Source organism: Diabrotica undecimpunctata, chromosome 9 (genome assembly GCF_040954645.1).
Source record: "Diabrotica undecimpunctata isolate CICGRU chromosome 9, icDiaUnde3, whole genome shotgun sequence".
Taxonomy (NCBI): Eukaryota; Metazoa; Arthropoda; class Insecta; order Coleoptera; family Chrysomelidae; genus Diabrotica; species Diabrotica undecimpunctata.
This window is the reverse complement of record NC_092811.1, coordinates 83,698,846-83,714,568: the sequence shown is the minus strand read 5'-3', so window position 1 is coordinate 83,714,568 and position 15,723 is coordinate 83,698,846. Positions and strand designations below refer to the sequence as shown.

The window sequence follows — 15,723 nt, the reverse complement described above, 5'->3', positions numbered from 1 at the left end:
TTGTTCCTAACATTGAACTTTTATGTCTAAAAATTTCTCTAAATTCATTTGTAATTCACATGGCATGAATGTTCCAGGCATGCCAGGAATATCGTTCCAGATAGTACTGTCATAAAACATGACATAATCTTAATTGAACAATGGAACTTCTTTCAAACCTTGAAAACTTTGTCTTATTTGGTGACTTCAATATTGCCGGTATCTCTTGGCCTTTACCTGTTGTAAGCAAAGACCTAACAAACGCGAGAGACATCTTTATAAACTTTGTTCAAAGTTATAGAAACATATAGTTTCTTAGAACAATAAAAATGTTGAAAAATATGATGCTCTGAAAAGTGCCTTCGGAATTTTCTGTTAAATTATTTCTTTAAAAAGTTTCGATATTTATTATTTACAGGGAATGATGAAAATGTTATATTAATACAACTATAACGCAACAATTTATTTTAACGTTTTAATAGCGTAGTAAAAATTCACTGATCGTGTGTTCAAATCCGACCGGAGACGGGAATTATACAAAAAATCTCATCGTGTTAGATCGGTACTCGCCCAATATACCGCGGTATTTCAAATATAATAAGCAACTCGGTAAAAATCGGACAACAAAGCCGACTTTATTCTCAATTGACATTTCACAAATGTCTATTACGTTTAGTTTTGTTTTGACATCGAATTTGTCATGTTGGGTTAATCTTTTTGTGGATTTTTTTTAATATGTCTGGGAATAAAAGTGATAAGTCTACTCAAAAACATGAATATGAAAAAGTTTCAATTTCCAGCAGCCGATGGCCTCGAGTGTCTCAACTAATTGGTCAAATAAACCTTATGACAACAGCTATGGAGAGTGTTCTAATAGAAGCATTACATGAACTTTATATTTTGCGTACGTTAAATACTCGAAATAACATAGCTTTTGATGAAAATATTTTGAGGTATAGAGATGTCGTGGAAAGGTAAGTGTCATTAGAAGAAATTCTATAAAACGTATAAGTAGTTTCCTTTGGTATAACCTGTAGATATTGGTTCCATTGAGGCGGATAGATGAAAAGTGCAAATTTTTTAGGCGTAGAAATAGACAATATACGTAATACAAGTAATGACTATTCACGACCGTCAGTAGCGGTGGCGGCTCCACCGTGAGACTGCGTGTTTGCCCCTCCGTCCTTATAAATGACTTTTTTGAAAAGTTGTCTGTTATAAATCGGCCCTACTATAGCCAATTGGTTTATGGTACATCTTCCATTTATTCATGATACCAATTTCAGAATTCTGGAACTCTGTCCCAGCTTGTAAAGGTCTAGTGAATCGGTGCCATATAAATTTGGAATCATTTGATTAGTCTTCAAAAAGTGGTTCTCAGACTGTTTTCTTGTGATATGTTTAAGTTAAAAATTATTTTATATGGAAAACCACAACTGATTTTAATGGTAATTCAAAAATCAAAATTTAAAAATTTGAATTCGGAAACCATTTAAAAAAAAAATTTTGGTAACCTTTAAATGTTCATCAATTGAAGCTGTATGTGTATAGCGCCAATTGATAAACCCCTCTTCCTCTTCGTGTACTGTACTTGTTTTCAAGCGTTGTCCAATGTTACGTAGCCAGGACAGTTGTTTTCTTCCGAGCCAGCGTTTTCCTTCGATTTTGCCCTAAACGAGCAACCGGAGTAAGCGATATTTAGGTCTTCTCATTATATTTTTTATTTACTTATTTTACAATAAATTTGAGCAGGGGTCGCAAAACCCATATGCTCATGTGAATACAATGTTATATAGTATGCAAGCACTAACTAACTAAATAAATATACAAAAAGATAGGTAACAGCAAGTGTTTGGTACAAATTAAATGTTTAACTATGGAGCAGATGGTCATCCAGTTTATTTTTGAAAATATTGACAGATCTATGATCTCAGCCGGAAGGCTATTCCATATCGAAACCACTCGATTACAGAGAAAAAATTGTTTAATTGTTGTTAAAAAAGTTTCCTTTTTAAACTTAAGTTTGTGGCCACGAAGACGATTGTCATTGTCTAGTATAAACATATCCCTCACATTTCCAAAGTTGTATTTTACTATCCGAAACGTAATAATTCAATCTCCTCTAAGTCGACGTTGTTCAAATGTAGCGAGATTGGCCATATTCAGTCTTTCTGTATACTTAGGTCTTGAGCGACCAAAAGACATCCTCGTGCACTGCCACTGTACGTTTTCGAGAATATTACGATCGCGCACTAATATCGGACACCAAACAGTTCCGCAATATTCCAGAACTGGACGAATGTACAGTTTATACAGATGAACTGAGCTCATAAATATGACCGAAGTATTGGATCTTTTTCATTTTGATGATGTTGATCAATTCTAGCTCCTTGTGCATGATCTTTAGTAGACGCTCGTTATATATTTGCCCTGTCCACTAGAAAGAACTGCCTAAAAAGACATAATAATTCAGCTCCAGGATTAGATGGTATACACTATAGTATGTTGTATAATTTACCCATACATAAGAAAGTTCAACTACTAAATGCAATAAACAATATCTGGATGAGTATGGATATACCACGTGCATGGAAAGAGTACATTATAGTTCCAATTCTTAAGCCACACAAATCACCAAACTGTCCGGATTCGTATAGAGGCATTTCTCTATCATCATGTGTGTTAAAAACAATGGAAAGAATGATTAAATGTAGACTAGAATTCTGGTTAGAAAAAAATTCTAAAATACCTGCAACACAATTCGGCTTTAGAAAATCATGTTCTACGATGGAAAATTTAACGCACTTAATACTGGATATATATAACTCATTTTCCGTCAACAAGTCGGTATTTGCTACATTCATAGACATAGAAAATGCATATGACAATGTGAACCTACAACTTCTATACCACAAAATGAAAGAAATCGGACTGCCAGATATACTCTGCTGGAAACTTCATCAACTTTACATCAATAGAACTCTTTATCTTCAAATTAATAACAAACTAATAGGACCGAGAGTTTCAAACATCGGGTTACCTCAAGGGAGCATCTTAAGTCCAATATTATACACTATTTACACAGCTCATATAGGTCAAAGCATAATTACTAGCAAACAAGGTAAAATATTACAATTCGCAGATGATATATGCATATATGTAGATCAATTGGAAATAGAACAAGGCAGTAGTAAAATAAATACAGTATTTAAACATCTACAAGAAGACCTAGATCAAATAACATTAAACATATCTACCAAAAAAACACAAGCTTGCATATTCTCCCGAAAACGAAACATTCCAGAAGTAGTGGAGTTGCAAAATGTCTCGCTTAAAGTTCAACCTAAAGTTAAATATTTGGGTATTATACTGGATAGGAAAATGATTTGGAAAGATCATATTGAGTACATCGTAGCAAGAGCTGACAAAGGGTACAATGCGTTACGAGCAGTAAACTATACAACCTGGGGAGCAGATCCCAACATAGCATTACTAATGTATAGATCATACATAAGATCAATATTAGATTACGGATGTTACTTTTACAATCAAGCCGCCAAAACCCATCTTCAAAAAATAGACATCCTTTCAAATAAATGCCTCAGATTATGTATAGGAGCTTTGATGAGTACTCCAATATCAAACCTAAGCGTAGAATGTAATGAACCACCACTATGGTTAAGAAGGAAAACTATGTGTGAAAAATTTATAACTAAAATGATAACTAAAGAGAGCATAATATGTAACAACTGCCACAAACTTTATATAAATGACCTAACCACTGAATACTGGAGGAAAAAGCCAACATTACTTCTTGCCGAAAGTTACAATAGAATAAGACAATTTAAAAATAACCTATACACATCAACTCTGCCATCCATGTTTCAGATAAATCTAAACAATATACCAAACATACAACCAACCTACATGAGAGATTACTCGAAATTTCCAGTTTACTTAAGGAATGCCATGTTTAATGTGGATATAGAAACTTTATTTCCGGAACATTACCAAATTTATACCGATGCCTCAAAAATGAATTCGAGAGTGGCCGCTGCCGTGTGGGACCCTAGGACAAGGTATAAAGAGGGTATACGACTTAATGAAAATTTTACAACATTTTCAGCAGAACTTATTGCAATACTGAGAGCAATGCAGTATATAAGCAGTATAAACAATAACGAAGAGAAATTTCTAATCCTTACAGACAGCAAAAGTGCTTTACTTAAACTGGAAAGTTTGAAGGACATATCAAACTACATATATATTGACATTATTAAAGCATATATCGCACTTAGGGCTAAGGGCAAACAAATATCATTTTGTTGGGTAAAAGCTCACTCTAATCTTAAACACAATGAAATAGTAGATACTCTAGCTAAGAAGGCCACCGAACAAGAAAATGAAAGTAAATATAAATTAACATTAAATGATGTTTACGCTAATATTACCAGCAATAAAACCAAAACCTGGCAACAATGGTATAACAACTCAACTAAAGGGCTATTCTACAAAAACATACAATTAAATATTCCAGCTAAATCATGGTTTAATCATTACCACAGCGAAAAAATCGTTGTTTCATACATATGCAGACTTAGATTTGGACACTGCCTAGTTCCAGAACACAAATTTAAAATAGGTCTTAGTGATAGTAATCTTTGTGAATGTGGTGAGTTAGGATCTGCAGAACACATGATACTAAACTGTAGACTAAAGATAATAGAAATAAATCAATTCATGAATCAAGTATATAGAGAAACCAATATTACAAGACCTTTTAATCTAAAAACAATATTATCTAGTTTAGACGAACGTGTATATGAGATCCTAATTAAACACATACTTAATATAAAATTAAAATTGTGAACTATTAATACCTGTGTTTATCCCATTTGTTTACCTATCTTTCCGTGGTCTAGTCTTGTGTTTGTGCATTGCTCTGAAAGACCCCTGAGCAGAAGTACTCCTTGTTGACATTCCTTATAATGTAATTAAAAAAAAAAATGAATAAATAAATAAATAAATAAATAAAAAAAAAAAAAATAAAAATAAAAAAAAAGAAAATAATAAAAAAAAATAATAAAAAACACACAATAAAGAATAATGTTGAATAATACTAGAATATATTTTATGATATAGATATATCTATATAAATGTGTAATATTGTATGATTGTAGCTGAAGATTAAATTATCCATTTATTATTATAGAATCTAGGTATATCTTAAAAATACAAAATCTTATTTTAATAGTAATATGTGACATAAATATCTGTAGAGCAAAAATAAGTTCGGCTAATGGATTAAGTCCACAGTCAGGAAATTCGATGACACACACACACACTGTCCACTAGATTCTGAGTCATCATCATCATCAACCTGCATACGTCCACTGTTGGACATAGGTCTCCCTTAGCTCTTTCCATCTGTCTCTGTCTTGTGCGGCTTGCATCCAATTATTAACACGCTTTAGGTCGTCAGTCCATCTAGTTGGTGGAAGTCCTTTGCTCCGAATTGCTCCTCTTCTTGGTCTCCACTCGACAATACGTTTTGTCCATCGGTTGTCTGATAATCTGGCGACGTGTTCTGCCCAATACCATGTTAGTGGTGTGATTTTTCGATGGCGTTCTGTTGTTTTTGTTCTACCACGTATTTCTTCGTTTGGGATTCGTTCTCTCAGAGATACACCAAACATCTGGCGCTACCAAACGTTTACCCCAGCACGTTCCGCCCAGCACGTTTACCAAAAGCGCTACCAAACAGCAATATTTTGATTTAGCACCAAATTAGTCATTATTTGCATCTTGTTCATATTATTCTTTAGTCCGACTTCCAAGAAAGAGTGATATAATTTTTTAAACATTATTATTGCATCATCCATACATTCGGCTATAAGGACGATGTTATTTGCAAATCTTAAATGACTGAGCTTCTCTTCATTAAGGTTGATACCATGCTCGTCTAGATGTGCCTTCTTACAAGTATGTTCTATAAGCGTCGTGAATAGCTTTGGAGAGACGGTTTCTCCTTGCCGTACTCCTCGCTGTATACATAATTTATTTGTTTCTTATTCAGATAGTCTTACACTAGCTGTAGCATATTGGTAGATATATTTGATTATGTTAGTGTAGCGATGGTCTATTCGGCATTCTGTCAATGCTTTTAATATTTTCTGATGGCTTATGGTATTGAATGCTTTCTCGTAATCGCCAAATATCAGTGCCAATGATTTTCTGTATCCTGCAGACTTCTCTATCAGGTTCTTTTTCACTAGTAAGTGGTATGTGTGTATTCTAAGTATGCGACGGTAAATCACAACTCAAAGGTTTCTAATTTATTAAGATTTTTTGTTTTTGTTATCCAGGTGTCACATCCATAAAACAAAGGGGACTGGACGTAGCACTTCAATACTCTTAGACGAGTGGTCAATGACAAACTTCTTATTAAAGCATTTTCCTGCAAGTTCTATTCTGGTCAAAATTTCCTGGTCACTTTCTACCCAGCAGTCAATCCCAGTACCCAGATATCTGAAGTATTCCACCCTTTCTAAGATTTTGTTATCTAATGTTAGTACTTTCTCTTCTTTGATATTAATTTTTCCAACCACCATCCATTTTGTTCCCTTTGCATTGATTCTTAAGCCCTTTTTAATGCATTCATTGTTTACAGCTTACAACAGGGTTTGAAGGTCTTCTCGACCCTCTGCCATTATAACGGTATCATCTGCGTATCTGATGTTATTAGCAATATTGTACCCTCTTTATTGACAGCGTAGAGGTTACACAAAGAACGGTAATAAGAGAAGGGAAATATTTGGGCACTACATTTGAGCATGATAAATCAAATAGTAATATAAATCAATAACAATGCCTGAAAGAGATACACCATGCACAAAAATATAAATTTATATACAAAAAAAAATAAAAGGCAAATAGTTCGTCAACAAAGTTATATTGAGGTATAGTAGTTAAAGTAAATGCACTATAACAATTTTTACTGAACAGTTAGCACGAGATAAGTTATTGCACAATTTATTATTGAATACAACAAAAAATATAAATTTTTTTTTTATTTACAGGAACTTAGTTTCCTTGTGGATTTTAACAAAAAATTTTTTTTGTGAAAAATAATTACGAATAATTTAGTATTCTCAAGAATAGGAAAAAACAAGCAAGGAATATTATAATAGTATCTACATCAATATTCGTCAAATAAGTGATTTTTATGCCTTGAGAATACGAATTTACTAAATTTTTGATCGTGATCACCTCAAATTTATCATAAATATAAACTACATATAAAACAAATGGTTCGTAATTTAACGTATATATACTGTAGTTTTATACTGATAAATAGTTCGTTCGGTTAGAGTTAGCCATAAACAAAGTCACTGAACTGAAGTCGTAAATCAACTTCTTACGATTTAGTTAAAAATGTCGGTACACACAATTGGATAATCTGCATTGTACTTAGCCGGCAGTCAGTAGGCATAGGTAATGACATCTTTCATAGAACTGTATCAATAATAAAGGCACTTGACACGCCATCGCAACAGGTATATTGCGGACTGCTCAAGCGACGTGGATGATTTAGGTACAGTAACGAATTACAGTGTGTCAATCCGCAATCTCTCAAATGGATGTAGGCAAAAAGGAAGAAAGAGAAGCAGCAGAACAAGAAGATCACGCAGTAGTAATACAGTACAGGTAGTAGTAAATAGTAGAGATGAACAGTAGAGACGGATAGTAGATACGAACGGTAGAGAAAAACAGTAGAGACGAATGAACGGCAAACAGAAGTGACTTCGTTTCTTCGAATATGAAGACGTCTGTTTGACAAAAGGGAAAATAGTTAATATAGGAAGCACTGTGTGAAGATATATAGATAAGGGTGAATTGAAAATACACTTACCGCCATTTGATGGAGACAAACCGCTTGCCACAGCAAAGGATAAAAAAAGAGTGGGAGTATTGGCCGAAGAGTGCCACGCGAAAATTATACTTAAATGCCAAGGCTAGTGTGGTCGTTTTTGTAACCTAACCACTTTCTCTTGACAGAAATTATAATTTCACCGAAAACCAACATCTTCGTTTTTCTTAGAAGGTAAACTGGGTATTTCACAATAGAACCTGATTTGTTTGTTACTGAGGAAGGATTTCTATTTAACAAATAAAAGTTAAAAAGAGCAGCAAACATGAATTATTTCGTTCTTAAAAAGAAGCGTAACAAATCGCTTGTTGCTTTTGGGTTATTTTTAAGGCTTTTAACAAAATATATATAGACATAGGTGGCGTGAAAGTAATTTTCTAAGGGGAATAATTTAAAGAAATTTTAAATATGCTTCACTATTTCACACCAATTTTAACATCTTCGCGACGATTATTTAACGCTATCTTAAAAACTGATTCAGTGTAGGCATTAAACAACATATCGGTGACATAACACATCCCTGTCTGACACCACCTTTAATAGAAACTTTACCCTTAAAAACTCTTTTGTATTAGTATTCACATGCAAAAAAGAGCCTACCGAGTATCCATACCGTTTCGGAAACCAAACTGCTTATCACCAGTTATCCCCTCACAAAGTTTATATATGCGACAATATTTTCATAAAAATTTTGAGCGTGTGACTCATTAAACTGATAAGTCGATAGTCGCTACACTTACTGGCATTCCTACTCTTGAGAATAGTTTTAAATATTGATTCTAACCAGTTGTCTGGTAATTTAATGCTGCTGTATATCTTGTTAGAGAAGAAGGTGATAATCGCAACACTCTCATCACCTAATAGTTGTAACAATTCTGCGGGTATTTGGTTTCGTTTATTTCGCTTGGTCGATGGCCTTCTGAACTTCTGAGATTAAAATTGGTGGGCCAGTATTTCGGTTAGATGTTATTTCTTGGTAGATTATTTGGTTATTTTTAAATAATTATATTATGTAATTTTCCCATTTGGTACAGCGCTCTTTAATATTACATAAAATTCTACCACCAGAGTCTTATAATATATTTTGCCTGTAAATTCTGCTTTTACCTGCTAAACTCTTTTAGTTTGATGAACACACAGCGCCAATTAATAAAAATCTGCAAATTTATGTACTTAATAATTTCTTATATAATATTTTAAAAGGCAAATTCCGGATAAGAAGTCAAAACATTTACACAAAGGTAATTCCCATAACAATCATTTGTGGTTTAATCCCCTTATAAAACAGTATTAAAATCTCCCAAAAGTGTTTGCTGCTTGACATCTAGTGGCTCGAGTTCATTTAAGATATATTTATATAGTTAACAATTTCAGGTTCTCTACTAGAGAGTTTGCAGCTTAAGTCTCTATGAAATAGCCCCATTGTTTACAGATATCCCTTGACAGGTGTATATCCAGTAAGCAAACTCTATTTGCACATGCCCGTCCAACACATATTTTGCCATGTATTTGATCGGTTAACACGACTCCCAGTAAGAGTTATGTTGCCCTCGGATCCAGGCTTTTTTACGGTCGCCGACGATGTTTTTTGGCACTCCGACGGCCGGCTCTGGACCTAACTAATTTGTATCTGATGCTTTTTTGGCAAGTGCATCAGCTCTTTCATTGTCGTATATTTCCCAGTGACCTGAAACCCATACCAGTGTGACACTCTTATTATTGCTAGTCTATCGAGTTCCTCTCAGCATCCCACACTAGCTTAGAGTCCACCTTAGGGCTTATGAGTGCCTCCATTGCTCCTTTGCTATCTGTGCATATATTGATTCGCTTCAGTTCGAAAGCCCTCGTGCTGATTTCTCTTCTAAACTGCAAAAATCTCTCCCTGAAATACAAAGGTACATTATCTTTCTTCTTCTGTATGTGCCGTACTTGTTTTCAAGCGTTGGCTATCGTCGTATTAACAAGTTTATGAAATTTTTCTCGGTCGGAATCTAGACTATTACCTTTCTCGTTTTAATGATATTGATCAATTCTCGCTATTTCTAAATGGCCTCTAGCACACTTTCGTTAGATATTTGTGCTAAAAACATTATCCTAGTGGAAAAGAAATGTTTAAATTTCCGTCACTATTGAATATTCCTGCGCTCTACACTTCTGTAGTTTTAGACCAGTCTGTGTACGAGGTATAATCCTGCGGTCATAGTTGAGGATTTCCTCTAACCCATTGAACCCAAAAGAATGCACCGTTCAATTGCCATTTTTACAGATAGCCAGGCAGCTCATAAGACAGTCAATGCTGTAGAGGTCAATTCTAAGCTAGTATGTAACTATGTGGATGCTCTTAATAAATTAGGAGACGGTAACATTGTTACAGTAATCTGGGTACCAGGGCACGAGGGTAATAAGGGCAATGAAAAAGCGGATGAAATGGCCAAACAAGGCTTAATATTGCCATTCATTGGATCGGAAATCTTCTGCGGTGTTGCAAAGGCAATAAATAAATTTCATGGACTGATAGTATTACAAATAAAGAAGTACTGGAGAGGGTTGGTAAAGAAACAGAACTAATTAACGCCAGGACAAAGACAGACGAAACAGTTCATTATGAAACATTCGCCAAAATTTACAGTAGACCTAATAAGCAAAGACAGGAAAATAGTCAAAGCCATATTAGGTGTTAGTGTTAATAGGCACTGTAAGCTGAATATGCAGTTAAAGCTAATGAATTGACAGATGATGATCTAGGCAGAATTTGTTACCTAGAGGAAGAAACAGCGGAGCACATTTTATGTCAGTGCGATAGCCTGGTAAATATGCGGTTCTTTACATTAGGCGAAGAAAAGCCACCGACAAAAAACTTCATGGAAGGATCAGTCTCGAATCTATTAGACCTTTTAAAAAGGGCCAGACTAGAGAATGTATACTAGAATTAGAGAACCACAATGAATCCGAAAAGCACCTTTGAAATTAAATTTTCTTTAACCTAGTTTTTTGGTATTTTTTACGCGCAATAGCATTCTGTTTTATTATTATAATATATGATATAAATATCTTGAAAGAGCTCCGAAAGAAAAAGTAATGGTTCAAAGCTTATGATTCTATTGTTTATAACTTCGTCGCAAATGCCGACCAACTTTGACCGTTTGTATCTCAGGAACCACTGCACACAATTGTAAGGGAAATCAGAATGGCAAGGGATAAGGAAAGTTGAATGGTTCTGTTTTTAGTGAGCCACAGTAATTTTCAACGATTTTGCCAATTTCTTTAGCAGTCTTCACAATCCTTCTTTCTCCTATGTAGACAAGTGTAGTCAAAGGTCTCATATCAGTCACAGCCATATTGTCTCTTTAACTATTGAAATTTATGACATTCTAGCATGCTTAGAGTGTCTTAATACCAATAAAGGTCTTGGTCCAGACAAAATATCTTAACTTATTTTTAAGGAATTGTGCATTCTTTTTATGTAGGCCTCTATGGCTTATTTTTAATAAATCTCTGACAGGGTCACTTTCCATCACAATTTATTTATCGATTTTATCCTTAACTCATTGATTCCTAATTATCGTTCCATTATAATTTTTTCTGCTATTCCTAAAATTTTCGAGACTGTACTGATTGATTTTTTGACAGTAAATCTGAAGAATCAGCTTCATACTGGTCAGCATATTTTACTGTCTAGTCGTTCAACTTCTTTTAATTTACAATGATTATGTTATAAATGCATTACAAAACATTTTTTATGTCGATTAGATTTATACTGACTTGTCTACAAGCATCTACTGTTCTTGTAAATTGTGTAGACCATATGACCAAAACGGACGTTCGAGGGACGTCCTTAAAGTCGTGAGGGACGTACTATGGACGTCCACTGGACGTAAGTGTGCTATTAGGGGTAGGCACTGTCAGGAACGGTTTGATAGGTCTAGGGAAGATTGGCTCTATACCAAGAAGCATTAACGATTGTTTTAGAGTTTTAGATTGAAATCTTTCTATTTTCTTAACATTAGATTTGCTAGCTGATCCCCAGACCTGCGAACCATATGACCAAACGGGTTTTATTATAACTTTGTATATCAGCAGCTTGTTGTCGATCGACAGGTGTGCGTTTTTTCCCAGCATCCAGTAAAGTTTTATGTTTAAAATTCCTAGTTGTAGTCTTTTTGTCCATATATGTTTCTTCTTTTCATGGCGCCGTCTCCTTTCGAAGGTTGGCGATCCAAATAGCAATTGTAGTTTTGAAAACTGCTGCGCGAAAGATTTCTGTGGATGAGCGGTCGAACCATCTCCTCAGGTCTTTCAGCCACGAGTTCTGGCGTCTTCCTACCGATCTTTTGCCCTGTACTTTTCCTTCCAGTATAACTTGATTCATCAAGTAATTCGTATCTTTCGCCTCTCAACACATCACCCAAGTATTGCATTTTCCTCTCTGCGATTATTCTTAGTAATTCTTTTTGTTTACACATGCCACGAAGTACCTCAACATTAGTAACTCTTTGTACCCATGGAATTCTCAGCATTCGTCTGTATATATACATCTCAAAGGCATCTTTTCTTTTTTATATTTCAGAGTCCATTGTCCAACTTTCACAGCCATCCAGTAAGACAGAAAAAACGTAACATCTGATCATTTGGATTCTAAGCTGCAGACTATGGTCCGATCTTGTAAAAAATGTTTTCATGCTTATGAATGCTTTCCTTGCTTGTTCGATTCTTGATAGGATTTCTTTTTTTGGATTACACTGACTATTGATATTTGCTCCCAAATATTTTATGGAATTTACCTGTTCTATTATTTGACCCTTGGCATACACATGTACGTTTATTGGTGTCTTTGAAAATACTAAAGTTTTAATTTTGGAACCGTAAATATGTAAACCGAACATTTCGCTGTGGTGAACTACCGCATTAATTATATTTTGTAGTTCTTGTGCGTTGTTTGTTATTAAGACGGTATCATCAGCACATCTGATGTTGTCTATGCTGATTCCGTTAATCTTAATTCCGCCTTGGACCTCGTCTAATGCTTCTCTGAATATAGACTCCGAATATAAATTAAACAGTAGCAGTGATAAGACTCAACCCTGTCTCACTTCTCGTCGGACTTGTACATCTTCGGATGTTGTGTACTCTATTTCAATTGTTGCCGATTGGTGTCAGTATAGTTCTGAGACAATTCGCAAGTCTTGTTCGTCAACTCCAGTTGTTCTCAGAATTTCAATCATCTTTTGATGGTTAACGCAGTCAAATGCTTTTCGATAGCCAATAAAACTTGCATATACATCTACATTCATGTCTCTGCATCGTTGCGTTAACACATTTAAAGCAAAAAGAGCCTCTCGTGTTCCCAATCCGTTTCGGAATCCGAATTGAGTGTTACTAATCTGGAACTTGCACTTCTTGCGAGTTCGTGTATGGATTCGATTGTCGAATTCGATATTCAATAATCATCGCATTGCGAGGAATTCGATTTTTTTGGTAATGCTACGAATGTTGATTTTAACCAGGCTGTTGGTATTTTACCTGTGTCATATATCTTATTGAATAGTGCTGTTATATAGTGCATATATGTTTGGTCCATGTTAATCGTTTGTCCAAACGAATGCCTAGATATTTTACGTCATTCTTTTGGAGTAAAGGATGTCCATCGAGGTTAACTTTGTGGACATATACCTCTTCTTAGAGTAAATGTAATATGTGTGGATTTTGAGGGATTTACTTTAATTCTCCAGAGTTTAAACCATTTATTAGTTTTGTTAAGATGTAGTTGCAGTATCTCTGATGCTATTACTAGATTACTATGAGATTTTGGAAAAGCAAAATCAGCTGCAAATGTTGCAAGTTGCAAACGTAAGATTATTGCTTGTTGGTAACTCAGCCAGGTAAGTGTATATATCAGGTACAAGATCGGTCTGAGCACACTAGCCTGAAGTACACCAAATATTATGGGGTAGAGTTTTGTACAGGCTTCACTATACCTTACTAGATATCTTCTTTCTGTAAAGTATGATTTAAGCAGTTTGAAGGAAGTGTAAGGTATGTTTTTTTTAACTTGTACAGAAGTCCTGTGTGTCACACCTTATTTAAAGCTTGAGAGGTATCTAAAGAGGCTGCACTACAGTATTGCTTGTTTTCGAGACTAGTTCTTATTGTTGTGTATAATCAGTGCACTTTTTCTATTGTAGCGTGTTGATTACAAAATCCGAATTGATGGTCAGGTATAAGACCCTTCTTGTCCAATATTGGTTTGATTTTTCTCAACAGAAGTTTTTCGAAAACCTTGAAATGAGTAAGAGTAAACTTATCGGTTGTATGAGTTGACATCTTTTGGATCTTTACCAGGTTTTTGTAAGTGTATAATCTGTGCCACTTTTCATTGCAAAGAGAAGTAGTGCAGGCTTAATATAGCATTGAAGATCATAGTAATTATTCTGTAGCAATTAAGGCTTAGTTCTTGAAGGACCTTACCATTAGTTCTTAATAAGATCGTATCCCGGTGCCTTGTTGAGTTTTATATCTTTTTTCATTTATCTGTTTTACTTCTTTAATGTTAAATTGGAAGATTGGTAGTTCCATTTGCCATGGAGCGTCAAGAAAAGAATAAGATGGTTCTTCTTGTTCTACAGGCACTACTCTGGTAAATGGACTTGATATTTTCCAAATATGTTCTGCGTATGTCTCGGATTTCTCTGTATCTGTTCTTGCCCATTTATCTTTGACAATTTTTAAAGGAGTTATAACGTCTTGTGACCCTTTTAATTTTCTTGTCGCTTTCCATAAAGAATACTTTGTATCTTTGAACGGCGTCAGATTTTCTAGATACATTTGTATCCTCTTATTTTTTTCTTTTTTTAACATATTTTTAAGTCTTCTGGTAATTCTGTTTACGTTTGCTTTGTCAATAGTTGCGTGTGTGTTTTTTGCCACTTTCTCCTTAGTTTTATTTTCTCTCCAATCAAGCTCTTTGCACTCAGAGAACAATTAATGCTTTTCTTCCATATTGTTTGTTCAGGAGTAGCACTCCATTCCTCCTTTTGTATGGAAGTAGTAAGATATTGTACAGCGTTTTCAATTTGTATTTCTGTTTTGAGTGGCAAGTTCATGGATATTTTTTGTAAGTGCATTTCGAAATATGTTCCAGTTTGTTTGTTTATTGGTTAGGACTGGAGAGATAGAATGTCATAATGTTACAAAATTAATTTAATTTGGTTTAATGTTATATAAAAGAAAGAGAAAGAAAACAGAATAAAAAGACTAAACTCTAATTTTATCATAAAGATCAGACACAGCTTCTCGGGAGGCCAAGATGCCGTAGAGATCATAATCAACATTCGAAGTTAAGGATATTTTCTCGGGGTTTAAATAAGCTGCATTAAATATTGGTCCAAAAGTAAATGAAGATAAAGCAAAATACATGGTCATTTCAAAATAACGATGGCGAATAAGTGATCATAACTTCGAGGTGGTTAAAGAATTTAAATATGTAGGAGCGACAATCACCATTAACAACAAAGTAGAACGAGAAGTTGAAACACGAATGCTGGTAGCAAATACATCTTTGTTTGCAACATCTAATTGGGTCAAAACTTTTCTCAAGAGGTTCAAAAATTTAGATATACACAACAATAATACGACAAGCAGTCACGCACGGAAGGAAACATGGACACCAAGAAAAAAAAAAGAAATAAATGAATTGCTGTGTAGGAACGTAAAATCCTTAGACTAATTTAAGGACCTTACAGAGGTAGCGTGACAAACGAATGGATGCACAGTCCCAACAACGAGTAAGATTCTCTCTTCGAAAAGGAAAATGTACT

The 15,723-nt window shown here is 34.6% G+C and overlaps 1 protein-coding gene across 1 annotated transcript in view; it reads left to right on the top strand.

Annotated features, from left to right (window-relative positions):
• The first annotated feature begins 655 nt into the window (after window positions 1-655).
• LOC140449721 (dynein regulatory complex protein 9-like) overlaps window positions 656-15,723 on the top strand; it is a 52,268-nt gene continuing 37,200 nt past the window's right edge. The window contains exon 1 of the mRNA XM_072543043.1: window positions 656-953. Within this exon, the coding sequence (XP_072399144.1) occupies window positions 715-953 (239 nt within the window). The 5' untranslated portion in view covers window positions 656-714. The remainder of the gene's footprint in view (window positions 954-15,723) is intronic.